Source organism: Physeter macrocephalus, chromosome 1, assembly GCF_002837175.3.
Source record: "Physeter macrocephalus isolate SW-GA chromosome 1, ASM283717v5, whole genome shotgun sequence".
Taxonomy (NCBI): Eukaryota; Metazoa; Chordata; class Mammalia; order Artiodactyla; family Physeteridae; genus Physeter; species Physeter macrocephalus.
Genome location: NC_041214.2, coordinates 77,726,178 through 77,750,619, shown reverse-complemented (window position 1 = coordinate 77,750,619; position 24,442 = coordinate 77,726,178). Strand labels below are relative to the sequence as shown.

Genomic DNA, 24,442 nt, shown 5'->3' with positions numbered 1-24,442 from the left:
GACCAATCACAAGTACTGAAATTGAAAATGTGATTAAAAATCTTCCAACAAACAAAAGCCCATGACCAGATGGTTTCACAGGCGAATTCTATAAAACATTTAGAGAAGAGCTAACACCTATCCTAATCAAACTCTTCCAAAATATAGGAGAGGGAGGAACACTCCCAAACTCATTCTATGAGGCCACCATCACCCTGACCCCAAAACCAAAGATGTCACAAAGAAAGAAAACTATAGGCCAATATCACTGATGAACACAGATGCAAAACCCCTCAACAAATACTAGCAAACAGAATCCAACAGCACATTAAAAGGATCATACACCATGATTAAGTGGGGTTTATACCAGCAATGCAAGGATTCTTTAATATATGCAAATCAACGTGATACACCATATTAACAAACTGAAGAATAAAAAATCATACGATTATCTCAAGAGATGCAAAAAAAGCTTTTGACAAAATTCAACACCCATTTATGATAAAAACCCTCCAGTAAGTAGGCATAGAGGGAACTTACCTCAACATAATAAAGGCCATATATGACAAACCCACAGCCAACATCGTCCTCAATGGTGAAAAACTGAAACCATTTCCACTAAGATCAGGAACAAGACTTGGTTGCCCACTCTCACCATTATTATTCAACATTGTTTTGGAAGTTTTAGCCACAGCAATCAGAGAAACAGAAATAAAAGGAATCCAAATCGGAAAAGAAGTAAACCTGTCACTGTTTGTAGGTGATATGATACTATACATAGAGAATCCTAAAGATGCCACCAGAAAACTACTAGAGCTAATCAATGAATTTGGTAAAGCAGAAAAATTAATGCACAGAAATCCCTTGCATTCCTATACACTAATGATGAAAAATCTGAATGTGAAATTAAGGAAACACTCCCATTTACCACCACAACAAAAAGAATAAAATACCTAGGAATAAACCTACGTAAGGAGACAAAACACCTGTATGCAGAAAACTATGACACTGATGAAAAACATTAAAGATGATACAAATAGATGGAGAGATATACCATGTTCTTAGATTGGAAGAATCAACATTGTGAAAATGACTATACTATCCAAAGCAATCTACAGATTCAGTGCAATCCCTATCAAACTACCACTGTAATTTTTCACAGAACTAGAACAAAAAATTTCACAATTTGTATGCAAACACAAAGGACCCCGAATAGCCAAAGCAATCTTGAGAAAGAAAAACGGAGCTGGAGCAATCAGGCTCCCTGACTTCAGACTATACTACAAAGCTACAGTAATCAAGACAGTATGGTACTAGCACAAAAATGGAAATCTAGATCAATGGAACAGGATAGAAAGCCCAGAGATAAACCCATGCACATATGGTCACCTTATCTTTGATAAAGGAGGCAAGAATATATAATGGAGAAAAGACAGCCTCTTCAGTAAGTGCTGCTGGGAAAACTGGACAGCTACATGTAAAAGAATGAAATTAGAACACTCCCTAACACCACATATAAAAATAAAATGGATTAAAAACCTAAATGTAAGGCCAGAGACTATAAAACCCTTAGAGGAAAACACAGGCAGAACACTCTATGACATAAATCACAGCAGGATCCTTTTTGACCCACCTCCTAGAGAAATGGAAATAAAACCAAAAATAAACATATGGGACCTAATGAAACTTAAAAGCTTTTGCACAGCAAAGGAAACCATAAACAAGACCAAAAGACAACCCTCAGAATGGGAGAAAATATTTGCAAATGAAGCAACTGACAAAGGATGAATCTCCAAAATTTACAGGCAGCTCGTGCAGCTCAATATCAATAAAACAAACAATGCAATCCAAAAATGGGCAGAAGACCTAAACAAACATTTCTCCAAAGAAGATATACAGATTGCCAACAAACACATGAAAGAACGCTCAACATCATTAATCATTAGAGAAATGCAAATCAAAACTACAATGTGATATCATCTCACACCAGTCCGAATGGCCATCATCAAAAAAGCTACAAACAATAAATGCTGGAGAGGGTGTGGAGAAAAGGGAACCCTCTTGCACTGCTGGTGGGAATGTAAATATGAATGGATAAAGAAGATGTGGCACATATATACAATGGAATACTACTCAGCCATAAAAAGAAACGAAATTGAGTTATTTGTAGTGAGGTGGATGGACCTAGAGTCTGTCATATAGAGTGAAGTAAGTCAGAAAGAGAAAAGCAAATACCGTTTGCTAACACATATATATGGAATCTAAGGAAAAAAAATGGTCATGAGAACCTAGGGGCAGGATGGGAATAAAGATGCAACCTACTAGAGAATGGACTTGAGGACAAGGGGAGGGGAAGGGTAAGCTGGGATGAAGTGAGAGAGTGGCATGGACATATATATACTACCAAATGTAAAACATAGCTAGTGGGAAGCAGCTGTATAGCACAGGGAGATCAGCTCAGTGCTTCGTGACCACCTAGAGGGGTGGGATAGGGAGGGTGGGAGGGAGACACAAGAGGAAGGGGATGTGGGAATATATGTATATGTATAGATGATTCACTTTGTTATAAAGCAGAAACTAACACACCATTGTAAAGCAATTATACTCCAATAAAGATGTTAAAAAAAATAATAATTTAAAAAAAGAGACATGCACCCCAGTGTTCATTGCAGCACTATTTACAATAGCCAGGACATGGAACCAACTTAAATGTCCATTGACAGATGAATGGATAAAGAAGATGTGGCACATATATACAATGGAATATTACTCAGCCATAAAAAGAAACGAAATTGAGATATTTGTAGTGAGGTGGATGGACCTAGAGTCTTTCATGCGGAGTGTGGTAAGTCAGAAAGAGAAAAACAAATACCGTATGTTAACACATATATATGGAATCTAAGAAAAAGAAAAAAGTTTCTGAAGAACCTAGGGGCAGGACAGGAATAAAGATGCAGACGTAGAGAATGGACTTGAGGACATGGGGTGGGGGAGGGTAAGCTGGGCTGAAGTGAGAGAGTGGCATGGACATATATTCACTACCAAATGTAAAATAGATAGCTAGTAGGAAGCAGCCACATAGCATGAGGAGGTCAGTTCGGTGCTTTGTGACCACCTAGAGGGGTGGGATAGGGGGGTGGGAGGGAGACGTAAGAGGGAGGGTATATGGGGATATATGTATATGTATAGCTGATTCACTTTGTTATACAGCAGAAACTAACACACCATTGTAAAGCAATTATACTCCAATAAAGATGTTGGAAAAAAAGCAAGAAAAAAAGGCAATAGGAGCCTATTAAGAATAATTTAATGCCAATAAATTTGATAAATGAAAAGGATACTTCCTTAAAAACAACTTATAAAAATGGACCCAAGATAAAAAAGAAAATATGAATAGCCCTATATTTATTAAAGAAATTGAATTTTTTAACAAACCTTCCCACAAAGAAAACTCCAAGTTCACATGGTTTCAGCAGTGAATTCTAGCAAATATTAAGTACACAGAGACTAAGATATGAAATCAGAGTATCTACTTATTAACTTATAAGGAAGAATAATTATTACATGTAGTTCAATAGATACTAGATACTATCTATCTACAATGATGTAGAAGAGATATGAGTACTGGGAGAGCAACTGGGCTCAAGTTCTCAAGCCTGTTCCAATTCTAACAGTTTAATTCTAACAGCCTACAGTATATAATGATAAAGACATTTCCTATCCCTGTGGCATCAATCTATTCAAACAGGACCATGTTGCAGTCTTTTATGCCTTTTCCCTCTGACTTTGAGAATAACTTTAGAAAACATACCTCAGCTCAGGGATCAAAACTGCTGGCTATACAGACTGTCTTTTAAGATTTAGCAGGTCTGCAAAAATTAGACTTGAAAGTCTTTCCTTTAACATACAATGACATTAATACTCTGGAATTTACTCCAGATGTATGATGTAGTTTGCTGAATGTGATCCAATTTTAACTCCTGGTATGCTCTTTTTGAAAAGGGAGAAAATAGATTTCAAAGCAAAGTAGATATTTAAGCTTAAAAAAAATGAACTCATAAAAGGATCTACAGACTCTTTAAAACAAGCCAAAAACTAGACGGGGTGCTGGACAATTTATCTCAGAAAGCTGTTTTCTGGAGATTAAGTCAGAGAGTGTTTGAAGTGGCAACAGAAATGGTTCAGCATCACTTATGAAAGGTCTTATTTTTCGTTTAAAAGGATTCCTTCTGGAAATGCCTCAGGCAATGCAGCTTAAAAGACACTTTAAATCCAGGTGTGCAGAACACTAGATCTGGGGATATGGATGATATATTAAGCCAAGGCCTTAATAATGCTAAACTTCTGTGATCTTTGTTAATAAAATGATTCCTATCTTAGAGAAGCAATCTGATCTGAAGTTTAATAGCAATAGGAATATCTTCCTTATCACCTTGCTTTTTTAAAAACAAGCCTTGATTTTTCTTATTACCAAAGGAATACTGTTCATGAATGGAAGAAGAGATATGGGAACATATGTATATGTATAACTGATTCACTTTGCTATAAAGCAGAAACTAACACACCATTGTAAAGCAATTATACTCCAATAAAGATGTTAAAAAAAATACAAAAGAGCAAAATAAAGCAAATAAAAATGACAATCCAACCACACAGCAATAACTACTGTTAACATTTGGAATCACACAGCTTTGTGATCTTTTCATGTAACATATTGAGAGTTTATTTCACCATATCAGTGTTCTCTGACAACATGCTTTTTCATGGTTATAAAGCAGTCCATTCATTGCATACATATACCATAACTAATTTAACCAAGTATTAGGAAACTATTGGGACGTTTAGGTTGTTTTCAATTTTTTTAATTATTTAAAAAATGCTGTCATAAACATCCTTGTGTAACACTAGGTATACACTCTTCATGTGTTACTTTCATTGCACAGATTCTTCTAAGTCCCTACTTCTAAGAGTGTAGACATTCATAAATATGTATTGCCAGTTCTCCTCCTGACAAGTAAAATATATCCATAAATCCTTTTATTATAATTCTAAAATCCAAAAAGCTCTGAAATCAAAAGTACTTTTTAAAAATTTTGACACCAAAAGTTATCTGACATCAAAACCTGGCCTGAAGTGAGGCTATTTATAGTCTTTATTTATCCCATGAAAGCATTTGATTATGGGATGCTGCCCTAGACCCCAGTCGGAATGTTATATAACATACAATATAAGCACCATATTACCGTTCTTTAGTACTTTAAAGATGCCATTTATTGCCACTTGGCCTCTCCTCCCCACCCCCTTTTTATGAGAAATCAGTCATCATTCTTATTATTGTCTTTTCTTTGGCTGCTTTTAAGATTTCCTCTTTATCTTTGGTTTTGTCAGTTTGACCAAGATGTGTCTGACTGTGGTTTTCTTTGTACTTATCCCACTAGCAGTTCGCTGAGTTTTTGGACATACGACATACGGGTTAATGTTTTTCACCAAATGTGGGAAATTTTCAGTCCCCCCCCTCCACTTCTCTCTCTCTCCTCGCCAGTGATACATAGGACTTCTTGATATCGTTTCACAGGTTACTGAGAGCTCTCTGCACTTATTTTCAACCCTTTTAGCTCTCTGCTTCTATTAGGATTATTTCTATTGAACTGTCTCCAAATTTACAGATAACATTTGTCTCAGTGTTAAAAATGCTGTTGATATCTAATGAAATTTTCATCTTATTTTTAACTCTAGAATTTACATTTGGTTTTATTTTATAGTTTCCATTTATCTGCTGAGATTTCCCTATGTATCCAATCATTCTGCTGATCTTTTTCCTCTAAATCCTTTAACTTATTTATAATTTCTATTTTAAAGTCCTTGACTCCCAATTCCAATATCTAGGTCATCCATAGATCTGCTTCTATTGATGTTTTTCTCTTGATTTTAGGTTATATTTTCCTTCTTCCTACTGATCCTATAATAGTTTGGCCTTTGGCTTTGTTAGAAAGGATTTATTTTACTTTTGCCCTTAGTCTTAGGGTGGCTCTTAGTCATAAGGCATGGTCCTTCTGCAGTTTCAATAAAAAACCTGAGATGTTTATCAATCCCTCAAATTTGGCAGGGCTTGCACTCAAATTCAGCACTATGCACTTGCTGATATCTCTGCTCAGAGCTTTAGTCCTCCTGATGCTACTTTCTGCATGGTTTCTTGAAGCATTGTTTGTGTATGTGCAACTTAGAAACCTGTAAAAAGAATTTAGGGCTCCCTCCTCCCTGGCTCCCTTCTGAGATGGCCTCTCTCAATTTACAACTGCTTTGGTAGTCTTGAACTCTGTTTCTTCATCCAATAAGAATACTACTATAAGCTCTTTCCCCCCAGTTCTTCAAGGCAAACTGAAACGTGTGATAAAGGAAAAAAAAAACTCGTTAAATGTAGAGCTCCTCTAGTTTGCTTCCCTTATTTCAAGGTTTGTGTTCTCTAAGGTTTCTGCCTGCTTCTGGTTGCTCTCTAAACAATACTTTGTCTATATAATTGTTACTGGCAGAAGGGTTGTCCCATACAGGCTGCCCTGCCCTTATTGGAACTGGAACTCTGTATTAAGTTTCTTCAAATATTTTTTCTGTCCTATCACTTCCCCTACTTCTTCCAGAACTCCAATTACATGTATATTTTGCTAGTTGAAGTTGTTCTGTAGTTCACAGTCATTCATTTCTTTTCAGTGGGTGTTTGATTTGGGATAGTTTCTATTGCTATACAGACAAGTTCACTAATCCTTTCTTCTGCAATGTCTGTTATGCTGTTAATCCCATCTACTGTGTTCTTCATCTCATACATTGTAGGTTTAATCTCTAGATGTTTGGTCGGCTCTTATGTTCAATCCCTCCTCTAGCTTCCTGAACATATGCAATATAATTATAGTAACTGTTTTAATGTTCTTATCTACTAATCCTATCATATGTGCTATTTCTGGGTCTGTTTCAATGGATTGTTTTTTTAAAATTCATAAGTTAATTTTAATATATCCTTTCTTGTAAGTTGTGAGTAGAAGACACAAAAACAGACACTGAAAAAAAATTAAATGAATGGCATTGTGTGCTAGTGTGAAAAATCTGGGATTTAGTCAGTGATTTTTTTTTATGGCTGCTTTTTAAAATTTATTTATTTATTTAAACATCTTTCTTTTATTGGAGTATAATTGCTTTACAATGGTGTGTTAGTTTCTGCTTTATAACAAAGTGAATCAGCTATACATATACATATATCCCCATATCTCTTCCGTCTTGCATCTCCCTCCACAAAGCACCGAGCTGATCTCCCTGTGCTATGCGGCTGCTTCCCACTAGCTATCTATTTTACATTTGGTAGTGTCTATATGTCCATGCCACACTCTCACTTCATCCCAGCTTACCCTTCCCCCTCCCGTGTCCTCAAGTCCATTCTCTAGTAGGTCTGTGCAGACCTACATACTGTTTTCGCCATGCCTCAATGAGACACTAAAAAAGATTTATGTTTTCATCCTGGTGGAAAGAAGGAAGGGACAGAGGGAGAGAGGGGAGACTTAATTACTTTCTCAAGCTCATGTAATAAGGCAGAGGACAGTTCTAGAGCCCAAGCCCTGTGACATCCTATGTTCGTTCTTCATGAGAATACTCATTACTTAATTAATAAGATTTATCTAATGCTCTTATTAGTTTACACTGTCATTCTCTGCCACTAACTTCAGCTAATATTCCAATCTATAGCACAGTTGTACGTACATAGTCGATACATTCCCTAGTTGGAGTTTCTTTCTTTTGGTTGTAGAGCACAAAGGGAAGGCAGGGGATTGTTTTTTAAGACTATTTTTTTAAGAGCAGTTTCAGGTTCATAGCAAAATTGAGAGGACGGTACAGAGATACTACATATGTGCCATGATTCCAGAAATGTATAGCTTCCCCTATTATCAACATCTCCCACCAGAGTGGTGCATTTGTTATAACTGATGACACATTACATTGACACATCATTATCACCCAAAGTCGATAGTTTACATTAGGGTTCACCCTTGGCATTGCATATTCTATGGATTTGGACAAAGGCATAATGACATATATCCAGCATTATATCAATAGTATCATACAGAATATTTTCACCACACTAAAAAATCCTCTGTTCTGTTTCTTCATCCTTCCCTGCGACCACCCCTGGCAACCAATGATCTTTTTACTGTCTCCATAACTTGCCTGTTCCAAAATGTCATGTAATCGATTTTTTTCTCCTTTTTATGACTTGTATTTTCCTGCTTTCTTGAATGCCTTGTAATATTTGATCAAATGCCAGGCACTGTGAATTCTACTTTGTTCGGTTACATATTCCTGTAATCCTTAACATAATCTTGAACTTTGTTCTGGGATGTTAAAATACATAGAAATAATTTGATCTCTTTAGATTTTGCTTTTAAGTTTTGTTACGTGGGATCAAAACAGCAGCTAGTCTAGGGTTAACTTTTCCCCCAGTATTGAGGTCAAACCCTTACTTAGTACTCTCAATGCTGCCCTGTGAATTATGACATTTTCCAGGTTGCAGTATTCCTGACTCTATATGAATTGGCGCACTGCTACCTCTAATACTTTTGGGTGCTCCTTTTTCTGGCCTTGAGTCATTTCCTCACAAACATGAGTGGGTCAGTATTCAACTCAAGGTTGCCTTCTGCAGATGTGAAGCCCTCTCTCTGTGTGGCTCTCTCCTGTCCAATACTCTGTCCTGTGAACTCTAGCCCTTGTTTTCCCTGGACTCCCTGCTCTGTCCAAAATCAGAGATACTGATGAGCTCTGTCTTGGTTCTCCCTCCCTGTGCAGTGGCTTGGAAACTTTCCTCCAGCAGTACTTTAGTACATCACTTGTTTATTGTCTCTCAAGGGTTATTCTCCTTCACGGCTTGAGGTCCAATGTCTTGAGAACCATTCTTTTATATATTTTGTCCATTTCTCCCCCAAAAGACTCTTAGTGAAATGGAAGTCCCTGTAGGTATACTTTTCTTTTTTTTCTTTAAATTTATTTTTTATACAGCAGGTTCTTATTAGTTATCTATTTTATACATATTAGTGTATATATGTCAATCCCAATCTCCCAATTCATCCCACCATGACCCACACCCGATTTCCCCCCTTGGTGTCCATACATTTGTTTTCTACATCTGTGTCTCTATTTCTGCTTTGCAAACCAGTTCATCTGTACCATTTCTCTAGATTCCACATATATGTGTTAATATACGATATTTGTTCTTCTCTTTCTGACTTACTTCACTCTATATGACAGTCTCTAGGTCCATCCACGTCTCTACAAATGACCCAACTTTGTTCCTTTTTATGGCTAATATTCCATTGTATATATGTACCACCACATCTTTATCCATTCATCTGACGATGGGCATGTAGGTTGCTTCCATGACCTGACTATTGTAAATAGTGCTGCAATGAACATTGGGGTGCATATGTCTTTTTGAATTATGATTTTCTCTGGGTATATGCCCAGTAGTGGGATTGCTGGCTCATATGGTAATTCTAATTTTGTTTTTTTAAGGAACCTCCATACTGTTCTCCACACGGGCTGTATCAATTTACATTCCTGCCAACAGTGCAAGAGGGTTCCCTTTTCTCCACACTCTCTCCAGCATTTATTTTATTTATTTTTGGCTGTGTTGGGTCTTCGTTGCTGCGCACAGGCTTTCTCTACTTGTGGTGAGCAGGGGCTACTCTTCACTGCGGTGCGCGGGCTTCTTGTTGAGGTGGCTTCTCTTGTTGCGGAGCATGGGCTCTAGGCATGTGGGCTCAGGAGCTGCGACACTTGGGCTTAGTTGCTCTGCGGCATGTGGATCTTCCCAGACCAGGGATCGAACCCGTATCCCCTGCATTGGCAGGCGGATTCTTAACCACTGCACCACCGGGGAAGTCCTCCGGCATTTGTTGTTTGTAGATTCTCTGATGATGCCCATTCTAACCGGTGTGAGGTGACACCTCATTGTAGTTTTGATTTGCATTTCTCTAATAATTACTGATGTTGAGCAGCTTTTCATGTGCCTCTTGGCCATCTGTATGTCTTCTTTGGAGAAATGTCTATTTAGGTCTTCTGCCCATTTTTTGACTGGGTTTTTAAAAAAATATTGAGCTGCATGAGCTGTTTATATATTTTGGAGATTAATCCTTTGCACATTGATTCATTTGCAAATATTTTCTCCCATTCTGAGGGTTGTCTTTTCTATAGCTTCCTTTGCTGTGCAAAAGCTTTTAAGTTTCATTAGGTCCCATTTGTTTATTTTTGTTTTTATTTCCATTACTCTAGAATTTGGGTCAAAAAAGACCTTGCTGTGATTTATGTAAGAGTGTTCTTCCTATGTTTTCTTCTAAGAGTTTTATAGTCTCTGGTCTTACATTTAGGTCTTTAATCCATTTTGAGTTTATTTTTGTATATGGTGTTAGGGAGTGTTCTAATTTCATTCTTTTACATGTAGCTGTCCAGTTTTCCCAGCACCACTTATTGAAGAGGCTGTCTTTTCTCCATTGTATATCCTTGCCTCCTTTGTGATAGATTAGTTGACCATAGGCTCAGTAGTTGTGGCACAATGGCTTAGTTGCTCTGCAGCATGTGGGATCTTCCCAGACCAGGGCTGGAACCTGTGTCCCCTGCACTGGCAGGCAGATTCTTAACCACTGTGCCACTAGGGAAGTCCCTGCATTAGTATTTTTAATGTATGCCAGTTTAATATGTATTTTTAAAAATTTGCCAGTTTAATAAGTTTTTTTAATGGCATCATATTGCTATTTTAACTGGTATTTCTTTGATCACTGGTGAAGTTCAACATTTTTGCACATTTTATTGGACAACAGAACTCTTTTATGCCCTTCGCCCATATTTCCAGCAAAGCTTTAGTTCTACGCAGAGACTGGAAACACTTTCTTGGTACTATTGTCTTCCCTCGGTCCCTTGGACACAAGCATTTTCTGGATCAAAGGGAAGTGACCAAATTTATAGAATCTTAAGAATCTGATTGTTACACTGGTCTGGCAAAGAGGTGAAGACTTGGACAGTAATAGAGGTGTGGCTGTCTATCCATTTTCCACAATCACAATCAATTGATGGTATGAATTCCCTTGTTTTAAATCCTTTTTATTCTTACTTTAAGAATATAAACTAAACTCTTCACCAGAGTCTTACATTCTAATAAGGATCTGGCCCTGCCTATCTCTTAAACCTCATTCCTTGCTATGCTCCTCTTTAGTCACTATGTTCCAGACTGATCTTTTTTCAGTTCCTTGAACAAGTCATTTCCCTCCTCAGTTCCTCTGTGCTTGCTGTTCTCTTTTGCTTGGAATGTTCTTCCCAGGGCTGGTAGCGTCTTATTTTCATCTCTGTAGATAGATATTCCCTGACCACCCAATAAAAAGTAGGTTTCCCTTCTGTTATTCTTCCTATAACATTCTATTCTTTCCCCTCATAGCACTCACATACCTATCACAATTTGAAATTATATGTTTGATAGTTTGTTTACTTAATTACTGTCTAGCTCTCTTACTAGATGGTAAGCTACATGATGTTAGGAACTATTTTTTTGTTGTTCACCAGTGTATACTTGGTACCAAGAATAGTGTTTGGTCCAAAGTAGGCATATATTATATATTGACTGAAATAATGAATCACTTAATACTAGGGTATAATAACAAGATTATTGGAAAATGGGCAATAATCTCCTCAGATTCATTTATATTAGGATTATTTATCACCTCTCTGCACTTCTGAGACATATTAATCTTCATTTAATTTGTAAGTTTAATTTAGAAGATACTCTTTTGAGAAATGCTGCTATCACCAAAAATGGAAATCTCATTTTTTAGCATTTAATTTGAATCTAACATATTTATAACAGGGAGCTAATACTCTTTAAAAACGGACAAATGAAAACAGGGCATTAATACCAGTGTTCCTATTTCATTAAATGGCATGTAAAACAAATCTCCAATTTATAGTGGGAATCCAAAATCAATAAGCAATGCTTAATGGTTAATAGAAAATTATGACCAGTGAACATAAATGTCATTTACTGAATAATTTCTTCGAAGCTGTAAATACCTCCATCTGACTTTATTTGTAAATTTATCCCAAAAGACAAAACATTTTCTTAGACAATTCTAAAAACCAAGAAATAAAACCAACTCCAAGTACCAGGGAAAATATCAGCTTATTTCTTTTAATTCTCTCCTTTTGTGATTCTTAAAGGATGAGTAGGCAGCTATATGTTTACTTCCAATCCCCTTCTTCTTCAGATATTTACCTCTTACTGAAAAAACAAAAAACTCTGATACTGGACTAATGTACCTGGCTCTTTACTGATAAGTGATGATATATCCAATTCTGAAAAGATATCAAGCAATACATAATAAGACTTTCTAATGAGTCTCCAAATGCTCTTGGTTTTTGAAGTTTTAAAAGGAATAACAACTGGAATGTTTCTGGCACATAATAATGTGTTAGCTTATTACTATCTCTCAAGAACTCTAAACCCTGTTAATAATATACTAATGTTAAAACTAAAATCTAGTAAATCTTCAATTATACTTCTTTGAATTTATATCAAGTTGTTGTTGACCAAGAATTATTATTTTTAAAATGAATAGCAAGTTAATTTCTTCTAATGGTAATCAGTGCCAATTAAGATAGTTATTTGCTACTATAAATTTAATAAAAGAATCATCAAAGATAAAATTACTCCTATCCTATTCTATTCTATTGGAATAACATTTGTTGAGAAAATATAATAGCATGATGAGAACTTCAGTTGAAATTAGTTTCTCAAATGTATTTTATCTGTGAGTAATATGTAGCAAAAGCAAAACAGAAAATCAGACTTTCAAGGTCTACTCTTTGGACCTATATTTCAGATTGAGCTACTGTAAACCTGAGGTGGGGGGGGAGTGGAGATAAGGAAAGAAAGAAAGAAATTTGAGTTATTTCTTTTCATTTGCTTTCAAAGAATAAAATGCTTATTCCAAAGGAAAGCAGGCTTTCTGGGGGAATAACTCCAATCCTGTCTGTGCAGACCTGTTGGGAGGCAATTTATGTGTCACATATTTGTTTTTCACCTGTTGTGAAAAGCAGAAATGAGATTAAGAGAGGCAAGAAGACAGACTTTACCCACCAAACCACAGTTGTGAGGGTAAATGTTGCATCCTGTTGAGTCAGAGTCAGTAATTGAAGAAGTAAAAGTCAGTCATCACAAGTCCTGGAAAAGGATGACATAAAAAGCTATTTGACAGAAGGATCACATTACAAGGGCAGTGAAAAGCTTCAAATGTATTCAGTATCTACTGAGGGTAGGAAGCAACAGGTGGAAGCTGACCGGCAACCTCAGCTTGATTTTGAAGTCACTGGGACACATACCTCTGCTTCTCTCCATGCACTGGTTAGGAGCTTAATAACCAAGGGTGATAGATTTTCAAAGGAAATTAAAAGAGCAAAGTAGAACTTTCATGAAATTAAGTTTGACAAAAACCATCATATATAGAATTAGTATTTTCATTTTAAATTCTCTTACAATTAAAAATGTGAATGGCTCATACAATGGTAAGAAATCTTAAGTTAGCACAGCCAACATAGTATAGATATATTTTAAAAATCAGCTTTGTCAGGTTTCAATAAAGCCAGAATGCTAAAAATGGAACAGACTGGAGGCAGGAATACTGAGGGTGATGACGGTTCTAAAAACTTGAATTCAAATACTGGCCCTCCCTCTCTTAGCTACATAGAGTTCCTTCAGCTAAATTTGTTGTGAAGATTAGCATAAACACATCTAAAGCATGTATTTGATAAATTTCATTTTCTCTTTCCTTGCATTACCAATCCACTAGATCTTTTTACAATATCTTAGCTAGAAAAACAAAGGAGACAGACAGCTAGAGGAAAATTTAAGAAATCCAAGAGAGTTCTCATTCTATGTTGCTTCATTAATTAGGAAGCATCAAACAGAGATTTTCAAGAGGATCTGATCAGTAATCTCACTTGGGTTTTCCTAAAGAATGAAAAGTTTGAGTCGCCTCTCCTGCCCTGCAGAATGGGATAGACTCAGAAATAAAGCTGTCTTTGACATATAGATCCAATTTCAAAATAATTTCCCTTTTCTCGATGCTCTGAGAGCAGGCAGGAAGAAAGTCAATGAAACAGATTACTGTCTTTCTTGTGTGAGGTGTGGGGATGTGGGAACGCAGCAACTAATGTAGTATAAATGTCTTCAAAATTCAACACCCCTTCATGGAAAAACTCCTCAACAAAACATAGAATAAAAGGAAACTTCCGGAACATTATATAAAGATTACACACAAAAAGCCTACAGTTAACATTATACTTAATAATGAAAAACTGAATAGTTTCTCCCTACGATCAGTAACAAGACAAGGGTATCTATTCTTAACATTCCTATTCAATGCTGTACTGGAGGCCAATGCAACAAGGCGAGAAAAAGAAATAAAAGGTATAAAATTGGAAAGGAAGAAATGAAACAGTCATTATTTGCATTTGATATGATTGTCTATGTATAAAATACCAAGAATCTACAAAAAAGTACTGGTAATAATAAGTAAGCTTAGTAAGGTCACTCACTGGTCACTAGATATAAGATCAACATGCAAAAATAAATTGTATTTTTATATTCTAGGAATGAACAATTAGAAATTGAAATATAAAACAGGGACTTCCCTCGTGGTCCAATGGTTAAGAATGTGCCTTCCAATACAGGGGACGTGGGTTCGATCCCTGGTCAGGGAACTAAGATCCCACACGCTGTGGGGCAACTAAGCCCGCACACTGCAACTACTGAGCCCACGTGCTCTAGAGCCCATGCACCACAACTAGAGAGTCTGAGCGCCGCAACTACTGAGCCTGCACACTCTGGAGCCCGTGTGCCACGATAAAGAGCCCACACGCCGCAATGAAAGATCTCTCATGCCGCAATGGTGATCCCATGTGCCACAACTAAGACCTGACGCAGCCAAATTAAAAAAAAAGAAATATAAAACAGTAAAATATATAATAGCATCAAAAGTCATCAAATACTTAGAAATGAATCTTACAAAACTACCACAAGATTTATATGCCAAAAACTATAAAACATTGATGAAATGAATCAAAGAAGATTTAAATAAAGTGGGAGCTATACCATGTTAATGGATTGGACTCAATATCACTAAGATATCAACTCTCCCCAGTTGATCTATATATTCAACACAATCCCAATAAAATCCAAGCATGATTTTTTTTTTGTAGAAATTGACAGGCTGATTTTTAAATTTATATGGAAAAGCAAGTAGAATAGCCAAATGTTAGAAAGAAGAACAAACTTTGAGGACTCACTACCTGATATCCAGATTTACTATAAAGATACAGTATTGGAGCAAGGATAGATACAGAGATCAATGGAACAGAATAGAAAGTCTAGAAATAGACCCACATATACATGGTCAATTGATTTTTGACTAAGGTACAAAGGCAATTCAATGGATAGCCACATGCAAAAGAAAGAACCTCAATCCTTATCTTACATGCTATTAAAAATTAACTCCAAATGGATCAGTGGTTGCCAGGGCTTGGAGGGTGGAGGAAAAGGCTGACTACAAAGAGCTATGGGGGACTTTTGAGGGAGGTGATGATACTGTTCCATGTCTTGATTGTAAAGGTGGTTGCCAAAACTTGCAGAAAGTGAATTTTACTGTTTATAAATTATGTATTAAAATACATAATTGCATATATAATTGTTTTTTTTAAAAAAGGAAAAAAGTCTATTTTAGCCTCTGAGGACTATCTAGGAAGAAAGAAAAACATCTAATTGGTAATATCCAGGCAATAATACACATGTAATCACAAGTTATTTATCAACAGGATGTAACTGAAACAGAAAAAACACTGAAGTGCCCCAAGATGTAAAGCCTTAAGTATCTGCATAAATAAGATTCCCCCATCTGCATATGAATTCAGGTTGGAAAGATTCTAGAAATCACAGGACATGTTTTTCCTTTCCTAAATGCAAACAAGGAAGCGTTCTGGATGCCTAATAGAATTTTCAATCCAGAAACATATTGAACATCTTTACTGTATGTCCTGCAGACAGCTCTAACTCCAACAATGAATTCTCTGTCTTATTTCCAAATATGTTCTTTGTTCATTGTTTTCCATCTCAGTAAATGGTACCACCATCCACTTGTGTTTAAACAAGAAATCTGGGTGTTATCTTTGACTCCTCCCTGTCTTGTCTCCCCCACCAACCAATTTATTTATCACCGAGTCCTGATAATTCTACCTCTCAAATATAGGATCTCTGCTGTAAAGCAGAAAAGAGTATAGAACTAGAACTTGAGCATAATTCAATCTAGAAGGTGAAACAGTGGTATGAGATGAAGTTAGTGAGGTAGGCAGGGACCATATTAATTATTTTGATTTTTGTACTCATCTCAAACACATCTCAAATATGTACTCTTTTCTCCATCCCAACTTCCACCATCCTAGTACAAGTTACCATTCCTTTCCTCAAAATTATTTCAATATTCTTGGTCTCCCTACCTCCATTCTTGTTTCCCTTTCAATTCATTTCTGCACTGCAGTTCTTTTAAAAGTACTATTCTGAAAAAAAAAATACTATTTTGATCATATCATATCATTCCTTCTTTAAAGCCCTTCAATGTCTTCCTGTTTCTTTACCACAAACATAAAAATAATTAATATGGTCCCTGTTTACCTACTAATTTCATTTAATACCATTCTTTCACCCTCTAGATCCAATCATACTCAATGCCTAGTTCCAGCAGAGATGCTTTGTTTGTTCTATATATTGTTCCCTGACTGGAATATTCCTCCTCCTGCCTACCCTCGCACTTAAACTTTATCTTCTTTTTTTCCTTCAGAGGCAGCTAACATGGCATTTTGAGGAAGTCTTCCATGACCTCTCATGTCTAGATTAGGTCTACTCATTATCTGCTCTTACGGCACAGTTCATCTGTAAGTACTTGTGGTATAATAAAAAATATCATTTGGTCTTTGTCCCTGGTTCCTGTCTTGTAGTTCCTAAAACTCTTGGACTCTCCTGAGTGAAAAGAGTGCCTTTTGAATGCTAATGAGATGACTGGTACCTGGGGACTCCTAGATAGTTTCAGGATGGCAGCTGGTCACCAGAAAGATCAAGCCATGACTAGAGGGTTAGAACTTTCAGTTCTCCCCTCCCTGTCCTTCCCCCAATCCCATGTATGGGGAGGAAAGAGGGGCTAGATATTGAGTCTAATCACTAACAGCCAGTGATTTAATCAATCATGGCTATGTAATGGAACTTCCAATAAAAAACCCTAAATGTTGAGGTTCAAGGAACTTCTGGATTGCTAAGCACACTGATATACTGGGAAGATGGTATGCCGAGAGGGCACTGAAGCTTCGGGCACCCTCTTCCCCCCATGCCTTGCCCTATGCACTTCTTTCATATGGCTATTCCTGAGTTGTATCCTTTATAATAAATGGGTAAACGTAAAGTATGTTCCTAAGTTCTATGAGTAGTTCTGGTGAATTATCAAACCTAGGGGAGTGGGTCATGGGGACCCCTAAATTTGTAAGTCAGATAGAAGAGCATGTAATCTGGGCACCCCATTTGTAACTGGTGTCTGAAGTGAGGACAGTCTTATGGGAATGAACCTTTAAACCTGTGGAGTCTGACACTAATTCCTGGTGGTTAGTGTCAGAATTTAATTGCATTATTGGACATCCAGTTGGTATCCAAAGAACTGACAGAATTGGTGTCAGAACTGATGATGGAAAAGACACCAACTATTCAGTGTCAGAAAGAACTTAAGAACACTTTCTGAAAATCTGTTTATAATTTCATTGGTCATAAACTCTACAAGACAAATGTTCTGTCTATAATTGTATCCCCTGCACTTAGCACAGTGCCTGGCACACAGTTCCATTATCTATTGGATGAATATATAAACTAATACCTATCACTGGAGTGTAGAAATTCTGAACTGTTACCTAGGAGAAGCTAGGTCAGGGTTTTTTTCCCTGGGTCTGATTTTGACTTAACACTGAAAGCTGATAAAACAAAGAGAAAAAAGCAACAGGTCCAACTTTTCACTATGTGATGTTAAGGTCAGCTACAGGATAGGGTGGCATAGAGGAAGGACCAGGAAACAGCAAATTAAGTAAATTTGCTGAGGCCTATAGGACCTGAAAAAAAATGAGGCCAGGCCTAAAAGACATTGTTAAGAAAAGACCATCTGCATCTTACCATGAAAACAAGTCTTACCTGTGATGGGGTTATTCTTCCCTTTTTAACTTCAGATGAATTTTCACTCAACTTTCCTACTTTGTTAATTGAGCTGCATTTGTAGCACGTCCATCTTGTTTGCCCCTCAATTTCTATGGTGCACTCCTTGCTTTGCAGACAGAATGAGTGATACAAATGGCCACAGCTGCAAAATGAAGGCAACCAATTGACACTTTTCATTATCATAAAATCATAAACCTAAGTTGTGTTAGAGTGTATTTAAAAGTGATAAATATTTCCAATAAGCTGAAATGCACTGATGGGGTATAGGTTAAGAAACAAGGAAGGGGATTTACTTGTTGCTGTCCTCTCTTTTTTAAAATCCAGACTCACGTATTTGCACACTTAAGTTATGAGCACAAACAGCATCACAGTTCTCTGATTACAAACCACCAGGGGATGAGTTGAACTTCTGTTCATTTCTCAAACTATGAAACATTTTTAGACAGTTTGAAAAAAAGTCAATTGGGGAAAATCATAATTATATAAGTAATTTGATAATAACATGAGTGGTCTGCCTCATCAAATTCAAGAGTAATGATTTGATTAATAAGCATTTACAAAAATGTCAGTGTTACAGTAAATTCTAACATTATTCCTATGAAGAAATTCCCTACTGAATACACTAAGTTACCAAATAAGCCTTCCAGAAATGAGTGTTGAGTATAATTCTAAGTCATCTTCACTGATTCCTCATTTCTCCAACCTGAAATCTTGGACCACCTCAGACATCAATCCTTTTTTCTTTGATAGTCTTTATAATCTTCCTTTTCTCTATCCTCTCCCCCATATATATATATCCATCCATCCATCCATCCTTTCTCTTCTGTAGTCTTTCTCTTCTATACTCTTCTTTCTATAGCCATCCTTGCTCCTTTAGTGATTACTTCCAGTTCCATAGCTTTAAAATACCACCTCCATGCTGGTGACTGCCACATTTATACCTTCAGCCCAGACTTCTCTCCTCAACCTCATCTACCTGTCTCAAGACCTCTACTATGGATGTTTAATAGGCATCTTAAATTTAACATGCCCCAAATTCTTGATTTCCACCCCACTCCACCCCCACTGCATGCTCTCATCCAACCTTCCACATCTAAATAATGGCAACTACACTCTTCTAGTTTCTCAAGCCAAAAACTATTCTTTCTTTCACACCTCATATACAAACTATAAACAGATCTTATCAGCTATACCTTCAGAATATATCCAGAATCCCACTACTGCTTACTTCATTACAATCATCTTGGGCCATCTCTCACTTGGATTACTGCAATAGCTTAACTGGTCATTCTCTTTTCACCCTTGGCTTTCTACAGTCTATTCTCACCACGGCACTCAAAGTGATCCTTAAGACAGAGGTCAGATCATGTCAACGCTATCCTCAAAAACATCCAATGGCTTTTCATCTCAGAGCAAAAGTTTAACTCTTTATAATGACCCAGTTCCTACATGATTTAGCCGCTGAAGTCATCTCTTGTATTTTCCCTTCACTCTGCTCAGGCAACACTAGCCTGCTCCCTTCACTACCCATCAAGTATGCCTAGCACCTGCATCATGGTTTCTGCACCTGTTGATCCTCTGTCTGGGGCACTCTCCCCCTGACATTGCATGGCCACTTCCTTTAGATCTCTACTCAAATGTTATTTAAACTTCCCTAATAACGCTTTATAAATAAGTAACTCCCAACGTTCTCTCTCCTCTATACCATGTTTTATTTTATTCATGGTAATTATTACCTGTTTATTAATTAATCTTAAAATTGTCTGTCCATTATCACCTTAACAGTGTTGCTTTCCCTGACCACTCTTCATAAAGTATCTTCCCCCACAAACACTATATATCTCACTTAACATGTTTTATTTTTTTTCTGTGTTAGTCACTATCTGGCATTTTACTTGTCTGTTTGCCTCTTTCACTAGAGTGTAAACTCCGTGAGAGCAGAACCTTTGTTTTGTTCATGTGGTACCCTATCCCCTTGAACAGTACCAGACATACAGTAGGTGCTCAATAAATACTGTTGAACGAATGGGCTGTTTGTGTGATGAAAACTACTTCCTCTTCCAACCACCAAATCTACCAATCTTCCTGTATCTGTAATAATAGAAGCTAACACTTACTATATGTCAGCATGGTTACAAGTGTCTTATGTAAATTATCTCATTTAATCTTCACAAAACCCTATCAAGTAGGTATCCCAATTTACAGATGAAGAAACTAAGACATAAAGAGATGAAATAACTTGTCAAAGTCTCATAGCTAGTAAGTGGCAGAATCAGGATTTGAACTCAAGATTTAAAGTCTGGCTCCAGAGTCCATCTTATATTGCCTCTATCCATATATTCTGGATGAGCTGTCTCCTCCTGAGATCAAACCTTCCATTTTTGCACTAAACTTCCTTTCTCTTTGTACTGTGGCTTTAAATATCATTTACATGCTGATGATTTCTAAATTTATATTTCCAGGACATGTCTCTGACTAGAATAACTGTCTACCTGACATTCCTACTTGAATGTTTAAAGGGCATCTCAAACCTAACATCTCCAAGACAAGACTCTTGATTTCCCCAGCTCCTCACGCCTGTTCCTTCTCATCTTAGAGGATGGTACCACATTCATCCAGTAGCTCAGGCCGAAGATGTTTTTCCCTCTCACTTCACATCTAATACATCAGCAAGTTAACACTTCCCTTAAAATATATTCTGAACCTTCACTCCTACCTCTCTCATTCTGCTCAAATGTCACTTCCTTAGACATGTTTTTCCTCATTATAGTGTCTTAAAATAGCACTCTCACCCTGAACGCTTCTTCTTTCCATCCCCTACCCTGTGTTTTATTTCTCTCCATAGCTCTTATTACTCTGTATTTATTTACCGCCTGACCACCCTAACACCCTTTCCTCCTGACTCCCATGCAGAATGTAAGGTCTATAAGGGCAGGAAACTTTGCCTTGTTTTGTTCACTGGCAGAACGATTGACTGGGGCTGTGTGTCCACGTGTATTTCTGCCTGGCAATACCATACACGCACACACACCATATGTGTCACATTTCCTTCCCTTTCTTACCTAAAGACAATAATTTCATCAGCCATTTCTTGGCGTCTCTTGTACTGCTGCAAACAAATAGAGCAGTAATCCTGCTTGGGATTCAGTCCTCTGGTGACTGAAGCTCTCAGGTTACACAATGACCAATGGAGATCTTGGTTTAGAAGGCTAGTCGTTGTTTCCAGCAGGGTCTATGAAAGACCAAAATAAAAAATAAGCCAACAAAATATTGTTCATAAAGTGAAAGAGACAGAGGAGATGAGTGGAAAATAGCACTTGTTTCATTTTCAACCACAGTTGAATTGGAATACACTATAAAGGCATAAAACTGATCAAATAAACATCAAAACACCCCAGACTTAAGTGGTTAACTTTAATGTGCAGGGTATTGATAAGGGCATACATCAAGATTCTCAAAATAATTATTAAAAGGCTGTCACTAGTTACTACTGAGAAATGTGTGCTCTGCCATTCTGTGGATTAATTCAGTACTGATGGCTTTCAGATGACTAGATAAACCCAAATCTACTTATTTATTACACTTATATAATGAGTTCTCTCTGAATGGCTCAAAGTTGTGTTGTAACAAATAATAAAAAAAAATCCCTGATTTTTAAATAGAAACTGCATCCATGGCGATATTTTACAATAACCTTTCACTGGAAAAGCTAATGGCCATTACTCAGTTTTCATCTCCCTTGGGCAGAGAGATCACTGTTTCCTGATCAGCACTTACAAGCCATTTGAATCTACTAAAGACTGTGACATGTCATTAAGTCACATAAAGTTATTTCACAGCTATCACATTAAGTCATTTTAAGGCTCTCTGTGTTTATAAACTATTGTTTACTTACTTCAGTGTGCAGCTGGGCTCTTTTCTGTCAGTCCCAAAGGGGAACATATACTGCCCATGCTCCTTGCTACACAGCCTGGTCCTTTATCTTTATCTATAACGCAGAATTTTCAGTTCTAATGGTCTGTTTTAATTCTTTCCAATCAACCCCATCTTTTCCTCCTCTTCCAAAGTTCACAAAAAATTTCTGTCTTGCACTCAGCTTCCCTTCTGTCGCCATGGAGTCTGTGCCTGAAGGGGGATCAGCTTCCTTGTGCTATGCTTACTTAGCAAAACTGCAGTTCTTACAACATCCTAAGAAAAGCTCTATCACCCCAATTTTTCTTTTTCTTCTACTAAAAAAGCAGACAGTGTATCTAACATGCCTAAGTGGCACTTTTCCTAGGTGGCTTCATGAGTCACTTTGAAGTACATGAAGAAAAAAATCTGTATACCAAGCTGGCTCTTACTGAGAAATAAAGCTATAGGCAGTTTTGGGTTAAGGGAAGACTAATGACCATTTTTGGTTAGTGGCAATTATCTGTTTCAGAATGTTTAAAAGAACACTAATTTATTTTGCAATTTTTCTATACTCATGCTTCCTTTTCAATGAGTTATATCTTTGCATTCCATTACTTTCCAAGAAAGTATCTTACATTTTTCATTTGGAAAGAAAACTATATGTCCCACTGCCAATGAATCAAAAGAATAAAATGAATCCAAACTTGATGCATTTCCACATTCCAGAATATATGTGTATGTGTATATAAAATATATATTAATTAATTAAGGTCAAGAGAAATTTAAAAATTAAAAAGCCATACACTTAAATCTATCAAACTTCCACTAAACAGATGGTAATTTTTAAAGAAAAAGTATAGGTGCAAAGAAAAAAGAATAGCTTCTTTCTACCTTAGAATGGGCTTAGAAATAGAAAGTAGCTTACCTGTTCATAGCTAAAGGTATCCAACATTCCCAGAATAAGTCCCTGGATTTCTCCAAGTTTTCCTTTTCCATAAACTGGGTCCTAATTAGAAAAAAGTTGCAAAAAATTTTAATTCTATTCTTGCTATTTTAAAATTACTTTAAAATATAAGTTATCTGAAAAAGCCAAATACTCTTAAGTATTTTGTCTACAGTCACAAAATATTTATTCTTCCATGAACCTTCTGCTGGAAATGCACATTGGTCTCCTCAGGCCATCAAAAATATTTTGGAAAAATAAATAAAATTTAAATGATCCAAGCCCCTTGCTTAACAACTGTCTTTGCAAGTCTAATTAAATTTTACTCTGGCTTTGTTTCTGCAGCAAGCTTCCTTTCCTTCTTATTGAACATCACCTATCCCCTTTTGAGCTCTTATTTATCTGCTACATTAAAACCAAAGTACTCATGAATGCTCAGAATCTGTCCAACTCCTCCTGTGACTCACATTTGGCCACCTCCTGGTCCAAACCAGCTAAGTTACATCAGTTTAAGAGATGAGTGTCTGAATCCAAGCAACTTTCAGTTTTCCAAAGCTTTTCTCAATAAAGTCACTACTGATAAACAACAGATACCTAGACACCCAATCTTCCCTCCATTGCTTTTCATATGAAGTATGCCAACTTGTTTATTGTACACAATTTGAAAAACACTGATGTGTACAAAAATAAAACCGAACTGAAATCCAACCACCTGGAGATAAACACTTTTGATTTTTTGAGATATATTCTTCCAGTCTTATTTCTGGGGAAGTAGAGAGAGGGATGTTATTTCTTAGTGTACAAACTTTGAGTATTTCACATAACACTTTCATAACTTTTTTTTCTTCAATAGTATGTTGTGAGCTGTTTCCCATATTATCAAATACTTTGTAATAGTAAGAGTATGAATCATGTGAAAATGCCACGTGTTATTCAACCATTCTCTGTTGTCGGGGATTTAAGTTTCCCTCCCCATACCCCACATTTAAGTCCCACCCACTATTATCATATGCTAGTGGCTGTAAATTTTTTATTTTTTTGATGAAATTATAAATTATTTTATTTTCTTCTATTATACATTTCTGTATTTTTCAATTTTTTTCACAATTAGCATGTATTACTTTTTTTCTCTTTTTAACATCTTTATTGGAGTATAATTGCTTTACAATGGTGTGTTAGTTTCTGCTTTACAACAAAGTGAATCAGTTATACATATACATGTTTCCATATCTCTTCCCCCTTGCATCTCCCTCCCTCCCCCCCCCCCTATCCCACCCCTCTAGGTGGTCACACACCACCCACCTGATCTC

General features: G+C 36.7%; 1 protein-coding gene across 5 annotated transcripts in view; it reads right to left on the bottom strand.

Moving 5' to 3' along the window:
- Positions 1-24,442, bottom strand: part of VPS8 (VPS8 subunit of CORVET complex) — a 290,094-nt gene that overhangs the window by 73,782 nt on the left and 191,870 nt on the right. For all 5 annotated transcript variants that reach the window (XM_055084239.1, XM_055084243.1, XM_055084241.1 and 2 more), the window contains 3 exons: positions 23,115-23,195; positions 21,358-21,527; positions 18,272-18,437 (listed from right to left, as the gene is read on the bottom strand). In XM_055084239.1, the coding sequence (XP_054940214.1) occupies positions 18,272-18,437; positions 21,358-21,527; positions 23,115-23,195 (417 nt within the window). The remainder of the gene's footprint in view (positions 1-18,271; positions 18,438-21,357; positions 21,528-23,114; positions 23,196-24,442) is intronic.